Genomic DNA, 24244 nt, shown 5'->3' with positions numbered 1-24244 from the left:
CTTCTCTCCACAGATGCTGCCTGACCCGCTGAGTTACTCCAGCATTTTGTGTAAAACTAAACATGCACATATGTAGCACACAAATCGTCCATTTGGTTCAGTGAAACTGTGTGGCTGCTCATAATGTGCATGGATGTAGACCTACACCTGCCTCATCTCACAATGCACTATATTCATTCTCTCTTACACCTGTATTCATCCAGTTTCCTCTTGAAATCTCCCAACCTATTTGCCTCAACCTCTTCCTTTTGAAATGTTGCACATTCTCACTGCGTGAAGATGTCTCTCCTCATTGCTGTTATGTTTGAAACAAGGAAATGCAGACGCTGGTTTACACCAAAAAAAAAAGACACAAAGTGCTGGAGTAACAGAAGGCTGTGGAGGCCAAGTCAACGCATATCCTTGTGGCGGAGATTGATAGACTCTTGGGTGTCAAGGGGGGAAGGCAGGAGAATGGGGTTGTGAGGGGAAAGGTAGATCAGCCACGATTGAATGGCAGAGTAGACTTGATGGGCCGAATGGCCTATTTCTGCTCCTATAAACGTATGAGCTTACTAACTCAGCGGGTCAGGTGGATAGGTGACGTTTCGAGTCGGGGGCCCTTCTTCAGACTCTTCCTGCTTTCCAAGTTCGGGGATAATCCCCAATGAAGTCTTCTGTTCGTTTATCCCGCCTATGTTTGATGAGCTCCATCAAGATCTTTTTCAAAGAGAGAAGCTACCAACTCGATAAACCTTTTCAGACAGCTACGGCTGGGCGCGCTTTCTTGCAAGTCAATAGACAATAGACAATAGGTGCAGGAGTAGGCCATTCAGCCCTTCGAGCCAGCACCGCCATTCAATGTGATCATAGCTGATCATTCTCAATCAGTACCCCGTTCCTGCCTTCTCCCCATAGCCCCTCACTCCGCTATCCTTAAGAGCTCTATCCAGCTCTCTCTTGAAAGCATCCAACGAACTGGCCTCCACTGCCTTCTGAGGCAGAGAATTCCACACCTTCACCACTCAATGACTGAAAAAGTTCTTCCTCATCTCCGTTCTAAATGGCCTACCCATTATTCTTAAACTGTGGCCCCTTGTTCTGGACTCCCCCAACATTGGGAACATGTTTCCTGCCTCTAATGTGTCCAATCCCCTAATTATCTTATATGTTTCAATAAGATCCCCCCTCATCCTTCTATATTCCAGTGTATACAAGCCTAATTGCTCCAGCCTTTCAACATACGACAGTCCCGCCATTCCGGGAATTAACCTAGTGAACCTACGCTGCACGCCCTCCATAGCAAGAATATCCTTCCTCAAATTTGGAGACCAAAACTGCACACAGTACTCCAGGTACGGTCTCACCAGGGCCCGGTACAACTGTAGAAGGACCTCTTTGCTCCTATACTCAACTCCTCTTGTTACGAAGGCCAACATTCCATTGGCTTTCTTCACTGCCTGCTGTACCTGCATGCTTCCTTTCAGTGACTGATGCACTAAGACACCCAGATCCCGTTGAACATCCCCTCTTCCTAACTTGACACCATTCAGATAATAATCTGCCTTTCTATTCTTACTTCCAAAGTGAATAACTTCACACTTATCCACATTAAACTGCATCTGCCATGTATCCGCCCACTCACACAACCTGTCCAAGTCACCCTGCAGCCTTATTGCATCTTCCTCACAGTTCACACTACCCCCCAGCTTAGTATCATCTGCAGTCGCGTACGTAAAAGAGAAAAGGAGCAGAAGAAAAAGGCCAGGTGCCAGTGGGATGTTTCGAGGGACTGTGTGGGTGGGTGGCCGGCTGCACTTCAACGGGTGAATTAAGGCCTTTCTGTAGGTTTCCCTGAAATCTTTGCGCGTTGGGATTCCCTCACTCCATTGTGGATCTCGGAGCTGTTGCCAAAGATAATGGGCACTCCGTAATTGTGACACGCCTGCTTCCCATCAGTGTTTAGTTTAGAGATACACCGACCGCTGAAAGAGCAGCACCAAGCCAGCGCCGCCATTCAATGTCATCGTGGCTGATCATTCACAATCAGTACCCCCCGTTCCTGCCTTCTCCCCGTACCCCCTGACTCCGTTATCTTTAAGAGCTCCATCTAGCTCTCACGGTGGCGCAGCGGTAGAGTTGCTGCTTTACAGCGAATGCAGCGCCGGAGACTCAGGTTCGATCCTGACTACGGGTGCTGCACTGTAAGGAGTTTGTACGTTCTCCCCGTGACCTGCGTGGGTTTTCTCCGAGATCTTCGGTTTCCTCCCACACTCCAAAGACGTACAGGTTTGTAGGTTAATTGACTGGGTAAAATGTTTAAAAAAATTGTCCCTAGTGTGTGAATAAATCGATTTGTACCAGCATCTGCAGTTATTTTCTTATACTGTAGGATAGTGTTAATGTGCGGGGATCGCTGGGCGGCGCGGACCCGGTGGGCCGAAGGGCCTGTTTCCGCGCTGTGTCTCTAAATCTAAGATCGAAATCATCCAGAGAATTGGCCTCCACTGCCTTCTGAGGCAGAGAATTCCACAGATTTACAACTCTCTATTTTCCTCATCTCCGTTCCAAATGGCCTACCCCTTATTCTTAAACTGTGGCCCCTAAGTTCTGGACTCCCCCAACATTGGGAACATGTTTCCTGCCTCTATCGTGTCCAACCCCTTAATAATCTTATATGTTTCAATGAGATCCCCTCTCATCCTTCTAAATTCCAGAGTCCGCGCCGACCAGCGATCCCCGCACACTAACCACTATCCTACACACGCTAGGGACAATTTGCAATTATTGCCGAGCCAATTAGCCGACAAACCTGTAGGTCTTTGGAGTTTGGGAGGCGACCGGAGATCCCGGAGAAAATTCAAGCAGGTCGCGGGGAGAACGCACAAACTCCACGCAGACAGCACCCAGAGTCAGGATTGAACCTGTGTCTCTGGCGCTGTGAGGCAGCAACTCTGCCGCTGTGCCACCCCAGTGCTAGTGAACAAGATGGAAGCCAAGAGCCCAGGATAAATATCTTGCCTTGAAGCTGAGGAAAACCAAAGTACTCCCTCTTTTCCCCTCTCCCGTCAGGCAAGAGGTACAGAAGTGTGTAAACGCACACCTCCAGATTCAGGGACAGTTTCTCCCCGGCTGTTATCAGGCAACTGAACCGTCCTCTCACCGACTAGAGAGTGGGGCTGAGCTACCATCTACCTCTTTGGAGACCTCCGGACTATCTTTAATCGGACTTTAATGGACTTTATCTCGGGCATAGTACAAGACAGCCAAGAACAGGCCCCTTTGCCCACAATGTCCATGATGCAAAGTTAAACTGATCTCATCTGCCTGCACATGATCCACAACCCTCCATGCCCGCACATCCGTGCCCTTGTTCAAAGGTCTCTTAAGTGCCACTGTCGTGCCTGCCTCTACAACCACTCCTGCCAGTGTACTCACCATTCTCTGTTTTTAAAAAAACCTGCCCTGTAAATCCCCTTTAAAGGTGGCACAGCAGTCTAGCTGATGCCCCACTGTGCAAGAGACCCAAGTTCGATCTTGACATCGGGTACTTATTTCACAAAATGCTGGAGTAACTCAGCGGGTCAGGCAGCATCTCAGGAGAGAAGGAATGGGTGACGTTTCGGGACCCGAAACGTCACCCATTCCTTCTCTCCTGAGATGCTGCCTGACCTGCTGAGTTACTCCAGCATTTTGAGAAATAAATACCTTCTATTTGTACCAGCATCTGCAGTTATTTTCTTACATTACTTGACCTCGGGTACAGTCTGTGTGGAATTTGCACGTTCTCCCCGTGACCTCGTGGGTTTCCTCCGGGCGCTCCGGTTTCCTCCCACATCCCAGAGACGTGCGGGATTGTCGGCTCATCGTCTCTCTGTAAATTGCCCCCCCCCCCCCCAGTGAGTGGGGGAGTGGATGCAAAAGTGGGGTAACGCGGAACCAATGCAAACGGGTGATGGATGGGCGCTGCAGACGCGGTGGGCCGAAGGTCCTGTCTCCACGCTGTCTCTCTGAACTAAACCAAACTTTGTTCGCCTCGTTCACCTCAATTTCCTCTCCAAGGAGCACAAAACTCTAATCTCTCTGCCTTCCTTGAAATCTCTCACTGACATTTGATTGTTAGTAGGTTAAATGGACCTGACCTAACCTTCTGAGTAAATGTCCAACTTAGACCCCCCCTCTTATTCTCAACCAGTGTACTGAGTGATAAAGTATTCCGTGGAACGGAAAGGCTCGGTTCAGTTTAGTTTAGAGATACAGCCCCTTTGGCCCACCGAGTCCGTGCCGACCAGGGACCACCCCGTACACCAGTTCCATGTTATCCCACTTTCACATCCCCCCCCCCCCCCCCCCCCCCCTGCACACTAGGGGCAATCTGCAGATGCCAATTAGCCAACAAACCCATGCGTCTTTGGGATGCGGGGGGAAACCAGAGCACCCGGAGAAAACCCACGTGGTTACCGGGAGAATGTCCGTACAGACAGCACCCCTCGTCAGGATGGAACCCGGGTCTCTGGCGCTGTCGGCAGCAACTCTACCGCTGCGCCACGGCCCAATTTTGGTTGCAATTGAGATTGGGATGGAGGGCCAGGGTTGAATTTATGATTGGAGTGTGGGTGCGTATCTCCCTCCCATGTGGGAGCCGGTGGGGGGGAGTGGTGGGGTATGGTGGGGGGGGGGGGGTTGGGGTAGGGTGGGGGATTGGGGTGGGGTGCGGTGAGATTGGGGCGAGATGGGATTGTGATTGGGGTGGGGTGGGAGGGGGTGGGAGGGTGTGGGATGGGGGTTCAGTAACACCAGGATGGGGGGTGTGATATGTGACCGGTTTCTAGTTTGCCAATGTTATGAAGTGACTGGGAGGCACGAGCTGGGAGCCAGAGTGGTGGGCGTTAAGTGATGATCTCTCTCTCTCTCTCTCCCTCTCTCCTCTCCCCCCTCCAGTGTGTTCTGGGATCTGTACTGTGCCGCTCCTGATAGACGGGAAAGCTGTGAGCATTCCAGCGAAGCCAAGGCCTTTCACGATTATGTGAGTTTTATGTTAATTTTATTCATTACGGAAAGAGGTTTCTGCAGCGTTGGAGGCAAATATCTCTCTTGGCAGCAGAGACTCTGCTTGCCCCCGTAGTCCCTGTGTGTCTGCAGCAGTCTGGGACTGTCTGTGCCTGGGGCTGTGTGTGTGTGACTGTCTTTGTGGGTGCCAGTGTATACCAGCTGTGGGATGGGTCTGTGTGTGTCTGTCTATCTCTGATGTGTGTATTATATTTATCACACACACACACACACACACACACACACACACACACACACACACACACACACACACACACACACACACACACACACACACACACACACACACACACACACACACACACACACACACACACACACACACACACACACACACGTATACATATATATATGCACACACACATCTATATATATGTGTAAGAAAATAACTGCAGACGCTGGTACAAATCGAAGGTATTTATTCACAAAATGCTGGAGTAACTCAGCAGCTCATATATAGATGTCTGGATATGATGTACACACATATATACACACATATATAGATGTCTGTGTGTGTATACATATATATGTGTGTCTGTGTGTGTGTATGTGTGTATATGTATAGTATATGTGTGTGTATTAAATATAATATAAATCTAATATCTGCACACATGCGCACACACACATATATACACATATAGATGTCTCTGTGTGTGTGTACATATATATATGTGTGTCTGTCTGTGTGTATATGTACAGTATATGTGTGTACTATATATAATATAAATCTAATATCTGTGCACACATTTGCACATAAGCACACATATGTAAATGTGGTGTGTTTGTGTATATATATATATGTGTGTGTGTGTGTGTGTGTATGTGCATACACACGTACCATGTGTGTGTCTCTGATTCCGTTCATATTAAAATGCAGACGGATGGTAACTGGGCTTGGATCATGCCTGAATGTGTCTTGGTCAGAATATTGTGAATTTTGCTCTTAAACAGTCTCACAAAGCTGGTAATCGTTTCCCGGAGATTGTCGTCAAGGGTGGTCCTAGCGTGTTTAGTTTACTTCCTTGGGAGTAGGTTTGGTTTAAACTGTGACTCCCTGATGTCAGAATCTGTTGTATCCGTAAAGAAAAGGGGTTGGACAGGCTAGATGCAGGAAGATTGTTCCTGATGTTGGGGAAGTCCAGAACAAGGGGTCACAGTTTAAGGATAAGGGGGAAGTCTTTTAGGACCGAGATGAGAAAGTTTTTTTTCCACACAGAGAGTGGTGAATCTGTGGAATTCTCTGCCACAGAAGGTAGTTGAGGCCAGTTCATTGGCTATATTTAAGAGGGAGTTAGATGTGGCCCTTGTGGCTAAAGGGATCGGGGGGTATGGAGAGAAGGCAGGTACGGGATACTGAGTTGGATGATCAGCCATGATCATATTGAATGGCGGTGCAGGCTCGAAGGGCCGAATGGCCTACTCCTGCACCTATTTTCTATGTTTCTATGTTTCTAAAACCCGCTTGTCTGCATTTGGATTGAGATTGGGAGCTGTGTGCACCACCCCTGTTTGTCACTCGGGTGAAGAGGACTAGCACTGTGAGGTGTGACTAATATTAAACATAAGGCCAATTACTTTCCATTTGGCCACTTCATAATGGCAATATTCAATACTTTTTCCTCGATGACAGAGCATGTGTTACCTTTCTGGTATTAGTTTATGAGTTCCTTTAGTTTGAATTGAATTGAATACAATTTATTTGTCAAGTATGTCCACATATACAAGGAATGTGCCTTGGTGCTTTGCTCGCAAGTAACAACGCGATATACAGTAAACAATTAAGAATAAAACATTAAGAATAAAGCATAGTTTCAATGTCTGCAGAAGGGTCTCGACCCGAAACGTCGCCCATTCCTTCTCTCCAGAGATGCTGCCTGACCCGCTGAGTTACTCCAGCATTCTGTGTCTATCTTCGGTTTAAACCAGCATCTATCTGCAGTTCCTTCGTACAGGTTTATACGTAACATGTTGGGAGGTTTTATTGTGTTGTAAGTTGGGGCGTTAAAACATGTTGTTGTTGCAGCTATCTCTGCCCCCCTCTGGGCTTGAATCAAACCGTAAACCTGTGTGTGTTGCTGCTGACTCTCGGGGAACAGGTTTATGTGGCAGAATTGGCAACATTTGCTTCGGGTCACACGCTTTTACTTTCAATCCGGGTCGCTCAAAGCTTGTTGGAAGGTTTTGATTAGTTTAGTTTAGAGATACAGCGTGGAAACAGGCCCTTCTGCCCCACTGAGTCCGTGCCGACCAGCGATCCCCGACTGTCCGACACACACCAGGGACATCTTTTTACATTTGGACCAAGCCAATTAGCCTACAAACCTGCAGGTCTTTGGAGGAGAACGAAGATCTCGGAGAAAACCCACGCAGGTCACGGGGATAATGTACAGACAAGTAGCCGGGATCGAACCTGGGTCTCTGGTGCTGTAAGCGCTGTAAGGCAGCAACTCTACCGCGGCGCCACCGTGTTGAATAATCCCAGGTTGCCAACCCTAGAGCTGTAACATCCCCTGGTCCATGGGCCCGGTACAAACCAACACACTGATAGTGCCACTCACTGGCGTGAGGCTGCCACAGGTGGAGCGTGTGGGTCAACAGACCCCGACTGTCATGGGGTTATGGACACAACGCAAAGTGACATGCCTTCTAGTATATGTCCTGTAGGTGCAGTTTCTTGCCTGGGGATGGGCTCTACAGCATTAACTCGCATTCAAGGACGGGTTCCACAATAGACAATAGACAATAGACAATAGGTGCAGGAGTAGGCCATTCAGCCCTTCGAGCCAGCACCGCCATTCAATGCGATCATGGCTGATCACTCTCAATCAGTACCCCGTTCCTGCCTTCTCCCCATACCCCCTCACTCCGCTATCCTTAAGAGCTCTATCCAGCTCTCTCTTGAAAGCATCCAACGAACTGGCCTCCACTGCCTTCTGAGGCAAAGAATTCCACACCTTCACCACTCTCTGACTGAAAAAGTTCTTCCTCATCTCCGTTCTAAATGGCCTACCCCTTATTCTTAAACTGTGGCCCCTTGTTCTGGACTCCCCCAACATTGGGAACATGTTTCCTGCCTCTAATGTGTCCAATCCCCTAATTATCTTATATGTTTCAATAAGATCCCCCCTCATCCTTCTAAATTCCAGTGTATACAAGCCCAATCGCTCCAGCCTTTCAACATACGACAGTCCCGCCATTCCGGGAATTAACCTAGTGAACCTACGCTGCACGCCCTCCATAGCAAGAATATCCTTCCTCAAATTTGGAGACCAAAACTGCACACAGTACTCCAGGTGCGGTCTCACCAGGGCCCGGTACAACTGTAGAAGGACCTCTTTGCTCCTATACTCAACTCCTCTTGTTACGAAGGCCAACATTCCATTGGCTTTCTTCACTGCCTGCTGTACCTGCATGCTTCCTTTCATTGACTGATGCACTAGGACACCCAGATCTCGTTGAACTCCCCCTCCTCCTAACTTGACACCATTCAGATAATAATCTGCCTTTCTGTTCTTACTTCCAAAGTGAATAACCTCACACTTATCTACATTAAACTGCATCTGCCATGTATCCGCCCACTCACACAACTTGTCCAAGTCACCCTGCAGCCTTATTGCATCTTCCTCACAATTCACACTACCCCCCAGCTTAGTATCATCTGCAAATTTGCTAATGGTACTTTTAATCCCTTCGTCTAAGTCATTAATGTATATCGTAAATAGCTGGGGTCCCAGCACCGAACCTTGCGGTACCCCACTGGTCACTGCCTGCCATTCCGAAAGGGACCCATTTATCCCCACTCTTTGCTTTCTGTCTGTCAACCAATTTTCTATCCATGTCCGACCGAGGGACACACAAAGGTTGGCGGGTGATTGGAACGAGCTGCCAGAGGAGGTTGCTGAGGCAGGGACTATCCCAACGTTTAAGAAACAGGCCCTTCGGCCAACCATGTCCCATCCACGCTCGTCCCACCTGCCTGCGTTTGGCCCATATCCTGCGAAACCTGACCTATCCATGTACCTGTCCAACTGCTTCTTAAAACGTTGCGATCGCCCCTGCATGAAGAAGGGTCCCGACCCGAAACGTCGCCCATTCCTTCTCTCCTGAGATGCTGCCTGACCTGCTGAGTTACTCCAGCATTTTGTGAATAAATACCTTCGATTTGTACCAGCATCTGCAGTTATTCTCTTACAGTCCCTGCCTCAACTATCTTCTCTGGCAGCTCGTTCCATACCCCCACCACCCTTGTCCCTCAGATTCCTATAGAATCTTTCTCCCCTCACCTTAAACCCATGTCCTCTGGTTCTTGATTTCCCCCACTCTGGGCAAGGGACTCTGTGCATCCAATGTGCCTGTGTTGGGGGATGAGAGAAGAGCAGCGAATTAGCCATGGCCAAGGTCCAACTTGTATCCATACAATATTAATTTATCACCTCATTTAGCAGCTGGCTTGTTTACAGCAGGCTGTTTGTTCTGCTTCAATACAGGGAGATCTGGGAGAACATCATTTCGAAACTAAGAAAACCATAGAAAATAGGTGCAGGGGGAGGCCATTCAGCCCTTTGAGCCAGCACTGCCATTCACTGTGATCACGGCTGATCATCCACAATCAGTAACCTGTGCCTGCCTTCTCCCCATATCCCTTGATTCCTTCCGCTAGCCCCTAGAGCTCTATCTAGCTCTCTTTTAAATTCATCCGGTGAATCGGCTTCCACTGCCCTCTGTGGCAGAGAATTCCACAAATTCACAACTCTCTGGGTGAAAAAGTCTTTGTCTCACCTCAGTTTTAAATGGCCTCCCCTTTATTCTTAGACTGTGTGGCCCCCGGTTCTGGACTCCCCCAACATTGGGAACATTTTTCCTGCATCTAGCTTGTCTGGTCCTTTTATAATTTAATACTTGTCCTGCGATAATTGAACGTAGCTTTAGTTTATTTTGCAACGTGGAAACAGGCCCTTCGGCCCACCGGGTCCACGCCGACCAGCGATCCCCACACATTAACACTACCCTACATGCACACTAGGGACTTTTTTACATTCATACCAAGCCAATTAACCTACAAACCTGTACGTCTTTGGAGTGCGGGGGGGAACCGAAGATCTCGGAGAAAACCCATGCCTGCCACGGGGAGAACGTGCAAACTCCGTACAGACAGCACCCGTAGTCGGGTGCCAAACCGGGTCTCTGGCGCTGTGAGGCAGCAGCTCTACCCGCTGCACGACCCTGCTTTCTTAACTTCTTCCTCGCCTCAAGCTGACCAGCAACACCTGCCCCCCCCCACCCCCCCACCATCTGACCACCAGACAGACGCACAAAAAACTGATTGTCGAGAACTGTGGAGGGAGGTGCAGGGGGAGCTGTTGATCGAGGATTGATGCTCTGTTCACCCAACCTGTGCCCCTGATGTGGGTCCTGCAGCAGCAGATGGAAGGGCTGTTATTGATGGGATGTCCTGTAATGCGTTGGCCCTGGGGACCAGTCACTGCCACCTCTTGCTATCTCCACGATGATATAACCCCCCCTCCTCCCCCCTCCCAGTAAAATATCTTCTTGATGTTTTCAAGAGAGAGTTGGACACAGCTCCCGGGAGTAACGGAATCATGGGATATGGGGCGAAAATACGGGCGGCACGGTGGCACGGTGGCACAGCGGTGGAGTTGCTGCCTTACAGCGAATGCAGCGCCGGAGACTCGGGTTCGATCCCGACTACGGGCGCCATCGCCTGCTTCCCATCAGTGTTTAGTTTAGAGATACACCAGCAGCACCGAGCCAGCACCGCCATTCAATGTCATCGTGGCTGATCATTCACAATCAGTACAATCTGCCTTCTCCCCGTACCCCCTGACTCCGTTATCTTTAAGAGCTCCATCTAGCTCTCACGGTGGCGCAGCGGTAGAGTTGCTGCTTTACAGCGAATGCAGCGCCGGAGACTCAGGTTCGATCCTGACTACGGGTGCTGCACTGTAAGGAGTTTGTACGTTCTCCCCGTGACCTGCGTGGGTTTTCCCCGAGATCTTCGGTTTCCTCCCACGCTCCAAAGACGTACAGGTATGTAGGTTAATTGGCTGGGCAAATGTAAAAAAAAAATAAAAATTGTCCCTAGTGTGTGTAGGATAGTGTTAATGTGTGGGGATCGCTGGGCGGCGCGGCCCCGGTGGGCCGAAGGGCCTGTTTCCACGCTGTATTTCGAAATCGAAATCGAAAGCAGGAACGGGGTACTGACCTCGGATGATCAGCCATGATCATATTGAATGGCAGTCCTGGCTCGAAGGGCCGAATGGCCTACTCCTGCACCTTTTTTTCCTATGTTTCTATGTGTTTTCTTGTGGTAACTAAACAGTTCAGCAGGTAATAGAAATAAGATTATTTCATCTGACTTCCCTGTATTTTTGTTCGAATTATCTTAACTTTTAGTTTGGAGATACAGTGTGGAAACGGGCCCTTCGGTCCATCGAGCCCCACGCCGACCAACGATCCCTGCTCACCAATGCTATCCCACACGCATTAGGGATCATTTACATTTATACCAAGCCAATCAGCCTGCCGAACCTGTACGTCGTTGGAGTGTGGGAGGAAATCTATGAGGATTACTCTGCAAAAAAAGGTGGATTCCTTTTGTTAACACTGAGGCAATTCATTGACTCCTTATTAATTTGACTTTAGACTTGACTTTAGAAATACAGTACAGACACTGGCCCGTCACCCACAGGGTCCGCGCCAACCAGAGACCACCCGTACACTAGTTTGGAGTGTGGGAGGAATCGAGAGCACCCGGAGAAAACCCAAGGTACAAACTCCATACAGACAGCATCCGTAGTCAAGATGGAACCCGGGTCTCTGGCGCTGTAAGGCAGCAACTCTACCGCTGCGCCACCGTGCAGCTAGCAAAAAATCCTGATGATCAAATCCAGCTGTTATAATCCTGACCAGTTACAGGCCTGATGTACACCACCACGTTGCCCTTGTCTGAGCCGATATTTTCATTTCTTCCCTTGCAATCTTTTCTCCCCTATTTTATTAAACGACGGGTCTTTTACCCAGAATAGAGGAATCGGGAACCAGAGGTGGTAGGTTTAAGGTGAGAGGGAAAAGATTCAATAGGAACCTGAGGGGCAACTTTTTCATGCAGACGGTATGTGGAATGAATGAACTGCCAGAGGAGGTAGCTGAGGTGGGGCCTACATTTGAGGCAGAGAATTCCACAGATTTACAACTCTCTGACCACATTTGAAAGACACTTGGATAGATACGTGGATAGGGCAGGTTTCGAGGGATATGGGCCAAATGCGGGCAGGTGGGACTACTAGTGTAGATGGAACATCTTGGTTGGGATGGGCAAGTTGTGTGCAAAAACAAAAAAAGGTTGCCCCTCAGGTTCCTTTAGTTTAGCTTTTTAGTTTGGTGTTAAATAGATATTAAAAGTAAGTTCCTAAAGTAAGGGAAGGCAATAGGACAGAACTCTCAGCCAAACTACCTTTATTAATGGTGAACAGTGCCTAACCTGATGGAGGATTATAAAACAATGTTCACACCACATCACACACATAATTAAAAGTACATATAACCCTAATGTTTCTATGCAGCCAAGACTCCATGAGCGACTTTGCTCCCGTTTCTTAGACCCCTTGTTCTAGCATCCTCGCGCCAGAGTGTATCTGCCTCGCCAGCGTCCCTTTAATCTGCTTAAGCATCCGAAGAGACCACCCCCTAATCTATATTTGAAGGAACACAAAGGCATCTTTATGCAACGTCCTCCCAAATTAACCTTGAAGCCTTGGCAACATTCTCAGTGCGTGTGCACTGCACTCCCTCTGCGCCCTCTACCCGAGGTGTGGTAGACCATGCGGTGAATGCGGGGCACCGGGTGGCATCTGTGCAGCAAAATGCCCCCCCCCCACCCCCGTGTATTCAGGCTCTTTGCCCGAAAGGCCAACACTCCATTAGGCAGCACGGTGAATTGCCGGCTCACAGCGCCAGAGAACAGGGTTCGATCCTGACCACGGGTGCTGCCTGTACGGAGTTTGCACCTTATTAAGGGGTTGGACACGTTAGAGGCAGGAAACATGTTCCCAATGTTGGGGGAGTCCAGAACCAAGGGCCACAGTTTAAGAATAAGGGGTAGGCCATTTAGATCGGAGATGAGGAAAAAAAAATTCAGTCAGAGAATTGTGAATCTGTGGAATTCTCTGCCTCAGAAGGCAGTGGAGGCCAATTCTCTGAATGCATTCAAGAGAGAGCTAGATTGAGCTCTTAAGGATAGCGGAGTCAGGGGGTACGGGGAGAAGGCAGGGACGGGGTACTGATTGAGAATGATCAGCCATGATCACATTGAATGGTGGTGCTGGCTCGAAGGGCCGAATGGCCTCCTCCTGCACCTATTGTCTATTGTTTATTCTCCCGGTGACCTCTGAGATCTTCAGTTTCCTCCCACGCTACAAAGACGTGCGGGGGTTTGTAGGTTAACTGGCTTGGTGTAAATGTAAATCATCCCCTAGTGCGTGCAGGATAGTGCTGCTGTGCGGGGATCGCTGGTCGGCATGGACTCGGTGGGTCGAAGGGCCTGTTTCTGCACTGTATCTCTCAACTATACTAACTAATGTTACTTGGTCTGACTTTCACAGATCCATCCACGCCTCCTGCTTTGCACCATCTATCTTGTCACGTACGCACGGCACAGTGAACTACTTTTGCACAACCCACAAATGGACGTTCGCCATATTTTGGCGCCGTTTACAAAGAAACAGTCCAAAGTCCAGTGCGCGTGTTGGAAGTCCTGGAGCTGCCCTGATCCAGGTGGGCCACAGGCTGCTGCACACCAACGATACTAGAGGGACAAGATAGACCACTCGACCCTAAAAACCGTAGTACGTCACGGCGCCATTTTAGTCGGCAGAAACGTGCAGAAACATTTTTAAAGAAAAATGACAAAAAATCTGTGAATTGATAGATGAGATATATTCTGCATTTTAATGGTATCGTCACACAAACTGTTCCCCCAAAACACTGATTACACTGCGAGAGGCAGAGCGAACGGCGGGTTTTGCCTACTAAAATGGCGGCCGTTACGCTCCTTTGCGCACTACACTTCAGTATAGGTGATTTCAACGGAGTGGTTCATCTTGTTCCTCTAGTATCTTTGCTGCACACCCCCTGAACCAGGTAGGCCCCAGGCTGCCACACACCCCCTGACCCACCTCCCTCTCCTCGCCTGCCCGACTGCCCCTGAGTCCCAGAGAAAAACACAGAAAATAGGTGCAGGAGGAGGCCATTTGGCCCTTCGAGCCAGCGCCGCCATTCATTGTGATCATGGCTGATCATCCACAATCAGTAACCCGTGCCTGCCTTCTCCCCCATATCCCTTGATTCCACTAGCCCCTAGAGCTCTATCTAACTCTCTTTTAAATTCATCTAGTGAATTGGCCTCCACTGCCTTCTGTGGCTGAGAATTCTTCAAATTCACAACTCTCTGGGTGAAAAAGTTTTTTCTCACCTCAGTTTTAAATGGCCTCCCCTTTATTCTTAGACTGTGGCCCCTGGTTCTGGACTCCCCCAACACTGGGAACATTTTTCCTGCATCTAGCTTGTCCAGTCCTTTTTATAATTGTATACGTTTCTATAAGATCCCCTCTCATCCTTCTAAATTCCAGCGAATACAAGCCCAGTCTTTCCCCATATGACAGTCCCGCCAACCCGGGGATTAACCTTGTGATCCTAGGCTGCACTGCCTCAATAGCAAGGATTCCCTTCCTCAAATTAGGAGACCAAAACTGCAGACGAAACTCCAGGTGCTGTCTCACAAGGGCCCTGTACAACTGCAGAAGGACCTCTTTACTCCCGGGGTGGGAGTGCCTCATGCAGCCGACCTTGAAGCTCGCTGGAGGCAACACCCCGCTCCCTCTCCCACCGGCCCACTCCTCACGGCCGTCCTCACCAGCAGCCCCCTGCCCCTCAGCTCTCCGGTCTCCAGGGCCGAGCTTCCCCCTGTAGCCCGCGGCCCACTGGGTCTTTGTTCTCGTGGCCATCGTCTTGTTGTGTCTCGTTGTCTGTAACTCATTTTCACCTTGGCCGCTGCTAACAATGGCCTGCCTCCTTTGTTGTTGTTACTTTTTCGCATATCTTTCATTGGTTTGTTCTGTATCTCTCTACATCGCCGTCTATATCTCTCGTTTCCCTTGTCCCCCCGAGTCTCTGTCTGAAGAAGGGTTTCGACCCGAAACGTCACCCATTCCTTTTCTCCAGCCTGTCGTGCTGAGTTTTTTAGTGCCTATCTCTGGTTCTAAACCAGCACCTGCAGTTCCTTCCCACACAGGATAATGTCCCTATCTGTCTTTGCGTGAATCCTCTTCCCTCTTCCAGACAGTCGCTGGGCTTTGAGGGCACCTCATTCCTTTCAGTTCTCTGCACAGTTTCAATATCTTCACCGGATGCTTGCCTCACATTTGCCAGTCTTGGAGAGAACTGATAATTAGATCTTTTCGAAGGCAGGCACAAAAAGCCAGAGTAACTCAGCGGGTCAGGCAGCATCTCGGGAGAGAAGGAATGGGTGACATTTCGGGTCGAGACCCTACTTCAGACTGATGTCAGGGGAGGGGGGCGGGCAAAGATAGAATGTAGTTGGAGACAGGAAGACTAGTGGGGGATCTGGGAAGGGGGAGGGGAAGCAAGGACTATCTGAAGTTGGAGAAGTCAATGTTCATACCGCTGGGGTGTAAGCTGCCCAAGCGAAATATGAGGTGCTGTTCCTCCAATGTGCGCTGGGCCTCACTCTGACATCACCACAGCCTCGCAGATCTAGGTGTAGGTTTATTATTGTCACATGTGAAAAGCTTTGTTCTGCATGCTATCTAAGCAGATCAGACATGCCACACATGAAGACAATCAAGTCAAACTCGAGGACAATAGGTAGAGCAAAGGGGAAGATACAGAGTGCAGAACATTGTTCTCAGTATTGTAGCGCACTAGTTCCACAGACAAAGTCCAATGTTTGTAACTAATGAGGTAGAGGTGGATCAGACAGTACCCGAGCTTATGGAAGGACCATTCAGAAGCCCGATAACAAAGAGTAAAGAAGGTGTTTGTGAGTCTGGTGGGGCGTGCTTTCAACGTTCTGTACCTTGTGCTGGACGGGAGCATGGAGAAGAAGGAATGACTGGGGTTGATTTTGGTGTGTTTGTGATGGCATTGTGTGTGTGTGTGTGTGTGTGTGTGTGTGTGTGTGTGTGTGTGTGTGTGTGTGTGTGTGTGTGTGTGTGTGTGTGTGTGTGTGTGTGTGTGTGTGGTGTGTGTACGTTTTTGTGTGTGTGTGTGTATGCGTGTGTGTGTGTGCGCGTTTTTGTATGTGCGTGTGTGTGCATGTGTGTGCGTGCGCGTGTGTGTGTGCGCGTGTGTGCATGTGTGTGCGTGTGTGTGTGTGTGTGTGTGTGCGCGTTTGTGCATGTGTGTGTGTGTGTGTGTCCAAGTCCAATTTCAAAAAACTGTCTAAAAAACTGTTACAATTGTTTCGTTTCGTTGGGTTGCTGTTAATTACTTAAATTATTGCATGGTATGGGAGGCGCATTCCCAATCTCGTTGTACCCCTGGGTACAATGACAATAAAGACATATTGTATTGTATTGTAAAATAGAGCAAGCTTGAGACCACAAGCTAGGGTGCAATACAATATTCCTTTACCTCATTGTAGACATTGAACTGTTGCACAAAAATGATGAGAAGCATATTCTTCCCCTTCACTCTACCTATTGTACTTGAGTTTAGCTTGATGTATTTACACCGTTCAGCCAAAACATTATGACCACTGACAGGTGAAGTGAATAAAATTGATTGTCTTGTTACAGTGGCACCTGTCAAGGGGTGGGATATATTAGGCAGCAGGTGAACAGTCAGTTCTTGAAGTTGATGTGTTGGATGCAGGAGAAATGGGCAGGAGTAAAGACCTGAGCGACTTTGACAAAGGGCCACATTGTTATGGCCAGACGACCGGGTCAGAGCATCTCTGAAACAGCAAGGCTTGTGGGGTGCTCCCGGTCAGCAGTGGTGAGTACCGACCGACAGTGGTCCAAGGAGGGACAGACAGGGTGTTGGGCGCCCAAGGCTCATCGATGTGGGAGGGCAACGAAGGCTATCCCATCTGGTCCGAACCGACAGAAGGTCGACTGTGGCACAAGTCACAGAAAATGTTAATGGTGGTCACAGGAGGAATGTGTCACAATACACAGTGCATCGCACCCTGCTGCGAATGGGACTGCACACGGAGGACCAACAGCATATTAGGCAGGTGGTCATCATGTTTTGGCTCATCAGGTCATAATGTTTTGGCTGATCGGAGTATGTACAGCATTATCTGGCTTGATTAGATAACGTGCAAAACAATGATCTGCAGATGACGGTTAAAAAACCAAAGCACTGCAGTAGGTCAGGCAGCATCTCTGGAGAGAAGGAATGGGAGACGCTGCGGGGGGTCGAGACCCTTCTGCAGATGCTGGTTAATACACAAAAGGCCACAAAGTGCTGGAGTAACTCAGCAGGTCGGGCAGCATCGATGGAGAACATGGATAGGTGGCACAAAATGCTGGAGTAACTCAGCAGGTCAGGCAGCATCTCTGGAGAGAAGGAATGGGTGACGTTTTGGGTCGAGACCCTTCTTCAGACTGATGTCAAGGGGGGGGGCGGGACACGCTCTACCACGGTGGCGCAGCGGTAGAGTCGCTGCCTCACAGCGCCAGAGACCCGGGTTCCATCCTGTGCGCGGGCGCTGCCTGCTCGGAGTTTGTACGTTCTCCCCGTGACCGCGTGAGTTTCCTCCGGGTGCTCCGGTTTCTTCCCATGCTCCTCAGACGTGCAGGCTTGTAGGTTGATTGGCTTCTGTGAATCGCCCCTGGTGTGTGCAGGGTAGTGCTAGTGTACGGGGGGGATCGCCGGTCGGCGCGGACACGGTGGGCCGAAGGAGGGGCCCGTTTCCACGCTGTGTCTCTAAACTAAACTAAACTAAACTAAACTCGCTCTACGGAAAACATTTTGAGCAGCTGTGATGAATCTTGGTGTAAGCTTGATGGATCCAAGAGGAATAATCTCATCTTCTCCGCTATCTCCACGCTCCACGCAATCACATCGTAACCGATCTCGTAAATCTCTCCACACCTCCTTGAAGGGTCGAGCCAGCGTTCCAACCGGGGCCGAACCAGCGATTTGTAAAAGTCTAGCCTAACCTCTTTGTTCGTGAGGATGAGGAATATCAGGAATTTGAACTTGAGTTTGGAGGCCTGTGATTGATGGGAGGGTAGTGTGACGTGGAGATATCCTCTTTCTCCACCTGCCCATCACGCCCGCAGGCTCAGTGCATGCAAGCCCCCCCCCGGCTCAGCAGGCTTGGTGGAAACAAAGAACTGCAGATAGATGCTGGTTAATGCACACCAGCACACAGAGGGCCGGCCAGGCTGACTCAGCGGGTCAGGCAGCATCCCCTAGAGAACGCGGAGAGGTGGCGATTCAGCCCGCCACACTTCTTCGCGACCTGAAACGTCACCTGTCCATGTTCTGCAGGGCAGCTGCCCGACCCGCTGGGTTATGCCAGCACCCTGTGTCACTTCAGTAGGTCTGTTACCAGCTTGAGATTGAACAATGCGGGATCTTGATGTCTCAGTTCACGCACCTGGTGATAACCGGAGCATACAAGGGTTGCCTCATTGCCACAGAATCGCAGAGATATTGATTGAACAGTGCAGGAAGGAGAAAGATTTTAATGGCTCAACAGGGTTGAGATTAATCCATGCGATGTTGAGAGGTAACAGTGGTTTTAAACAAAGAGTAGGAGTGAGTTACGGGCTGGAATCTAACGGTGCGGAGTCATGTTATTTATTTATATATGGAATAACATATCTCCAGGAGCAGGTTAGCAGCAATATGATCAGGTTTTGGGGGAACGTACTTACAGTGACAGATACCCAGGTATGAGTTACAGGCTAGGGTCAGGTTACGTGGAGTGGAGGCGTGTTGGTGGGCAGGGGAGTGGATACACAATTGCACATAGCACACACGCGCACATACACGATTGCACAGGCACACACACACACACACACACAGATACACACATACACAGAACATGTGCGCACACATACAGATGAGCACAGACACGCGCGCACACACGCACGCACACACACAGACACACACACATGATTGCACAGGCACACACACAGATACACACATACGCAGAACATGCGCGCACACACACACAGAACATGTGCACGCACACACACACACACACAGATGAGCAGAAACACTGATGCACAGACACAGTCATTCACACACACTGTTGCACAGATACACGCACACAGATACACCTGTACGCGCGCACACACACACACAGACACTGACACACTGAAGCGCAGAAACACTGATGCACAGACACACTCATTCAGACACACACACACTCGGACACACACACGCACACTTAGACATGCACACGCACACTCGGACACGCACACACGCATGCACAGACACACGCACACTCAGACACACACACACACACACTCAGACATGCACGCAGACACGCACACACGCATGCTCAGTCACACGCACCCTCAGACACACACACACACACTCAGACATGCACACGCGCACTCAGACACTCACACACGCATGCTCAGACACACGCATCCTCAGCCACACGTGGACACAAACACACACGCTGGTGCACACACAAGCATGCACACATGCGCGCAGGGTTGTGTAACCCAGCCACTGCCATCCACCATGAAGGGTTAACACTGTAAGTTGGGCCCGGAGATTTCACCGTCTACAGGAGTGGTGTAGATGACCTACTTAATTCCTGTAGCAGGATTGCAAACTGCATCCCATGGGAACCTGCTCCGTTATTCCGAGCAAAACCTTCTGACTCCCGCATGCTAAAATCCGTGAGGATGGAATGGGAAAATCAAATGTGCGCTCCACTGGGAGAACCTTTCCCAAACTCGGAGCCTGAGCCTGGAGCTGGTGAGGCAATGGGCATACACATGGGCCAGAGAAAGCAAATGTCTCCCCACCCCCCCTCCCCCCCGCATCCTCCCACCCTCCCCCCATATCCTCGCCCCCACACCCCCTCCCCCCGCATCCTCCCCCCTCCCCCCACATCCTCGCCCCCACACCCCCTCCCCCCGCATCCTCCCCCCCTCCCCCCACATCCTCGCCCCCACACCCTCTCCCCCCGCATCCTCCCCCCTCCCCCCACATCCTCGCCCCCACACCCCCTCCCCCCGCATCCTCCCCCCGCATCCTCCCCCCCTCCCCCCACATCCTCGCCCCCACAGCCCCTCCCCCCGCATCCTCCCCCCCTCCCCCCACATCCTCCCCCCCTCCCCCCACATCCTCGCCCCCACACCCCCTCCCCCCCGCATCCTCCCCCCCTCCCCCCACATCCTCGCCCCCACACCCCCTCCCCCCGCATTCTCCCCCCTCCCCCCACATCCTCGCCCCCACACCCCCTCCCCCCGCATCCTCCCCCCCTCCCCCCACATCCTCGCCCCCTCCCCCCGCATCCTCCCCCCCTCCCCCCACATCCTTGCCCCCACACCCCCTCCCCCCGCATCCTCCCCCCCTCCCCACGCATCCTCGCCCCCACACTCCCCCCCGCATCCTCCCCCCTCCCCACGCATCCTCGCCCCCACACTCCCCCCCGCATCCTCGCTTACCTCACACCCCCTCGCTACCGCTACCTCACCCCCCCGGGTACCTCCCCCCCCCTGCTTACCTCACACACCCCACCCCTCCATCCTCGCCCCCACACCCCCTCCCCCCGGTACCTCACCCTCCCTCAAACAAAACCTTGCAGAGAGAGCATGAGATCTCTCCAGATATGGACAAGATGGGCCAAATGGTCTGTTTCCACGTTGCGTGGCTATATATATATATACACACAATGTTATATATGATCTGTGGAATTCTCTGCCTCAGAAGGCAGTGGAGGCCAATTCTCTGAATGCATTCAAGAGAGAGCTGGATAGAGCTCTTAAGGATAGCGGAGTCAGGGGGTATGGGGAGAAGGCAGGAATGGGGTACTGATTGAGAATGATCAGCCATGATCACATTGAATGGCGGTGCTGGCTCGAAGGGCCGAATGGCCTCCTCCTGCACCTATTGTTTATTGTCTATTGTGTCATATATATGATTTGGACAGGATAGTTTTCGAGGGTTATGGGCCAAGCGCGGGCAGGTGGGACGAGTGTGGATGGGACATGTTGGTCGGCATGGGAACGTTGGGCTGAAGGGCCTGTTTCCACTCAGTATGACTTTAGGAGAAGATTATAAACCAAATTGGAAGGACTGTAAATTGGCATTTCCAAGTGCAATCACCAGTGATTAGTTGAGATAATTATATTCTCATTGAGAAAATGCACAGACCCCTAGCATGTTCAGGTCAAACCAAACAGTAGCTGCCCCACGTGTACCCTGGTGTATGACATTGCTTTAGTTTAGTTTAGAGATACAGTGTGGAAACAGGCCCTTCGGCCCACCGAGTCCACGCCGACCAGCAATCCCCGCACATCAACACTATCACACACACACACACGCGGGACCGTTTACACTTACACCAAGCCGATTAACCGACAAACCTGTACGCCTTTGGAGTGTGGGAGGAAACCGGAGATCTCGACGAAAACCCACGCAGGTCACGGGGAGAAGGTACAGACAGCACCCGTGGTCGGGATGGAACCCGGGTCTCCGGCGCTGCAAGTATTGTAAGGCAGTTACTCTACCGCTGCGCCACCGTGCCGCCCCGCGACTCTATGGGTCTATGAAGGTTCCTCCTTCCTTTGCCGACCTCAGCTCATCTGCCACTGAAACCATCCACCATGAATGGGCAGATGTCCAGGGAACGCACTGCGCTCCCGGCTGGCCTTTGTGTCCGACTCTACACGAACCCCTTTTCCTCCAAAGCCCCGAGCACCCATCACCTCCCAGTCCAGAGACTCCATCATTTCCTATCCCCCTGGTCTGCTCCCATTGTCCTCAGTCCTCATCACATCTCATAGAAACATAGAAACATAGAAAATAGGTGCAGGAGTAGGCCATTCGGCCCTTCGAGCCTGCACCGCCATTCAATATGATCATGGCTGATCATCCAGCTCAGTAGCCTGTATCTGCCTTCTCTCCATACCCCCTGATCACTTTAGCAAAAAGGGCCACATCTAACTCCCTCTTAAATATAGCCAATGAACTGGCCTCAACTACCTTCTGTGGCAGAGAATTCCACAGACTCACCACTCTCTGTGTGAAGAAATGTTTTCTCATCTCAGTCCTAAAAGACTTCCCCCTTATCCTTAAGCTGTGACCCCTGGTTCTGGACTCCCCCAACATCGGGAACAATCTTCCCGCATCTAGCCTCTCCAACCCCTTAAGAATTTTATATGTTTCTATAAGATCCCCCCTCAGTCTTCTAAATTCCAGCGAGTACAAGCCCAGTCTATCCAATCTTTCCTCATATGCAAGTCCCGCCATCCCAGGGATCAATCTGGTGAACCTTCTCTGTACTCCCTCTAAGGCAAGAACGTCTTTCCTCAGGCTAGGAGACCAAAACTGTACACAATACTCCAGGTGTGGTCTCACCAAGGCCCTGTACAACTGCAGCAGAACCTCCCTGCTCCTAAACTCAAATCCTCTTGCTATGAATGCCAACATACCATTCGCTTTCTTCACTGCCTGCTGCACCTGCATGCTTGCTTTCAATGACTGGTCCACCATGACACCCAGGTCACGTTGCATCTCCCCTTCTCCCAAACGGTCACCATTCAGGTAATACTCTGCTTTCCTGTTCTTGCCGCCAAAGTGGATAACCTCACATTTATCCACATTATATTGCATCTGCCATGCATTTGCCCACTCGCCTAATCTATCCAAGTCACTCTGCAGCCTCCTAGCATCCTCCTCGCAGCTAACACTGCCACCCAGCTTCGTGTCATCCGCAAACTTAGAGATGTTGCATTCAATTCCCTCGTCCAAATCATTAATATACGCTGTAAATAACTGGGGTCCCAGCACTGAGCCTTGCGGTACCCCACTAGTCACTGCCTGCCATTCCGAAAAGGACCCGTTTATTCCTACTCTTTGCTTCCTGTCCGCCAACCAATTTTCTATCCACCTCAAAACTGAACCCTCAATACCGTGTGCTTTAAGTTTGTATACCAATCTCCTATGTGGGACCTTGTCGAAGGCCTTCTGAAAGTCCACATATAACACATCGACTGGTTCTCCCTTATCCACTCTACTAGTTACATCCTCGAACTCATCGCCCTTCACAGTCAGCAAGGCCCATTGTGAATACGGGGAACTGCAGATGCTGGTTTACAAGACAACACAAAGTGCTGGAGTAACTCAATGGGTCAGGCAGCATCTTAGTTTAGTACAGGAGCAATTGGACAGGCACATGGAAAGGACAGGTTTAGAGGGATACTGGCCAAGTGCAGGCAGCTGGGACATGTAGGCCGGTGTGGGCAAGTTGGGCCGAAGGGCCTGTTTCCACACTGTATGACTAATACTCTGGAGATACAGTGTAGAAACAGGCCCACTAAGTCCGAGCCTGCCAACGATCGCCCGTACACTAGTTCTATCCTACACTCTAGGGACGATTTCCAGAAGCCAATTAACCTACAATCTTATACACATAGATACACATCCTATCTTTGTCCCGCCCCATCCCCCGACATCAATCTGAAGAAGGGTCTCGACCCGAAACGTCACCCATTCCTTCTCTCCAGAGATGCTGCCTGACCCGCTGAGTTACTCCAGCTTTTTGTGACTACCTTCGATTTAAACCAGCATCTGCAGTTTTCTTTCCTACATAACCTCCAATCCCACATGTGTTTGGAATGCGGGAGGAAACCGGAGCACGCGGTCACAGAGAGAACATGCAAACTCCGTACAGACAGCACCCTTGTTCAGGATCTGGTGCCGTAAGGCAGCAACTCTACCGCTGCCCAATCATGCCGTCCACAAGACAGTTTCCATCCTCCGGGGGTGCATTCTGAAGATAGGGGGACATTGGACTGCACGCCTGACTCTACAAACAACAACTGACAGTAACGTGTACGTTGATTCAGAAAGGAATTTTGGTCAGGCTAACGAGAAGAATTCATGGTCGTTCCATTAATGCATCTGGGTCATTTACGGAGCACGCTTGAACTCGCCTCAGCGGTGGGTGTATGGA

At 50.4% G+C, this 24244-nt stretch overlaps 1 protein-coding gene across 2 annotated transcripts in view; it reads left to right on the top strand.

Annotated features, from left to right (window-relative positions):
* Window positions 1-24244, top strand: part of LOC144607396 (single-stranded DNA-binding protein 3-like) — a 119212-nt gene that overhangs the window by 6734 nt on the left and 88234 nt on the right. For both annotated transcript variants that reach the window (XM_078424225.1, XM_078424224.1), the window contains exon 4: window positions 4921-5005. In XM_078424225.1, coding sequence (XP_078280351.1) covers window positions 4921-5005 — 85 coding nt within the window. The remainder of the gene's footprint in view (window positions 1-4920; window positions 5006-24244) is intronic.

This window comes from Rhinoraja longicauda, chromosome 28 (assembly GCF_053455715.1).
Source record: "Rhinoraja longicauda isolate Sanriku21f chromosome 28, sRhiLon1.1, whole genome shotgun sequence".
NCBI lineage: Eukaryota > Metazoa > Chordata > Chondrichthyes > Rajiformes > Arhynchobatidae > Rhinoraja > Rhinoraja longicauda.
This window is presented reverse-complemented; position numbering and strand designations above follow the sequence as displayed.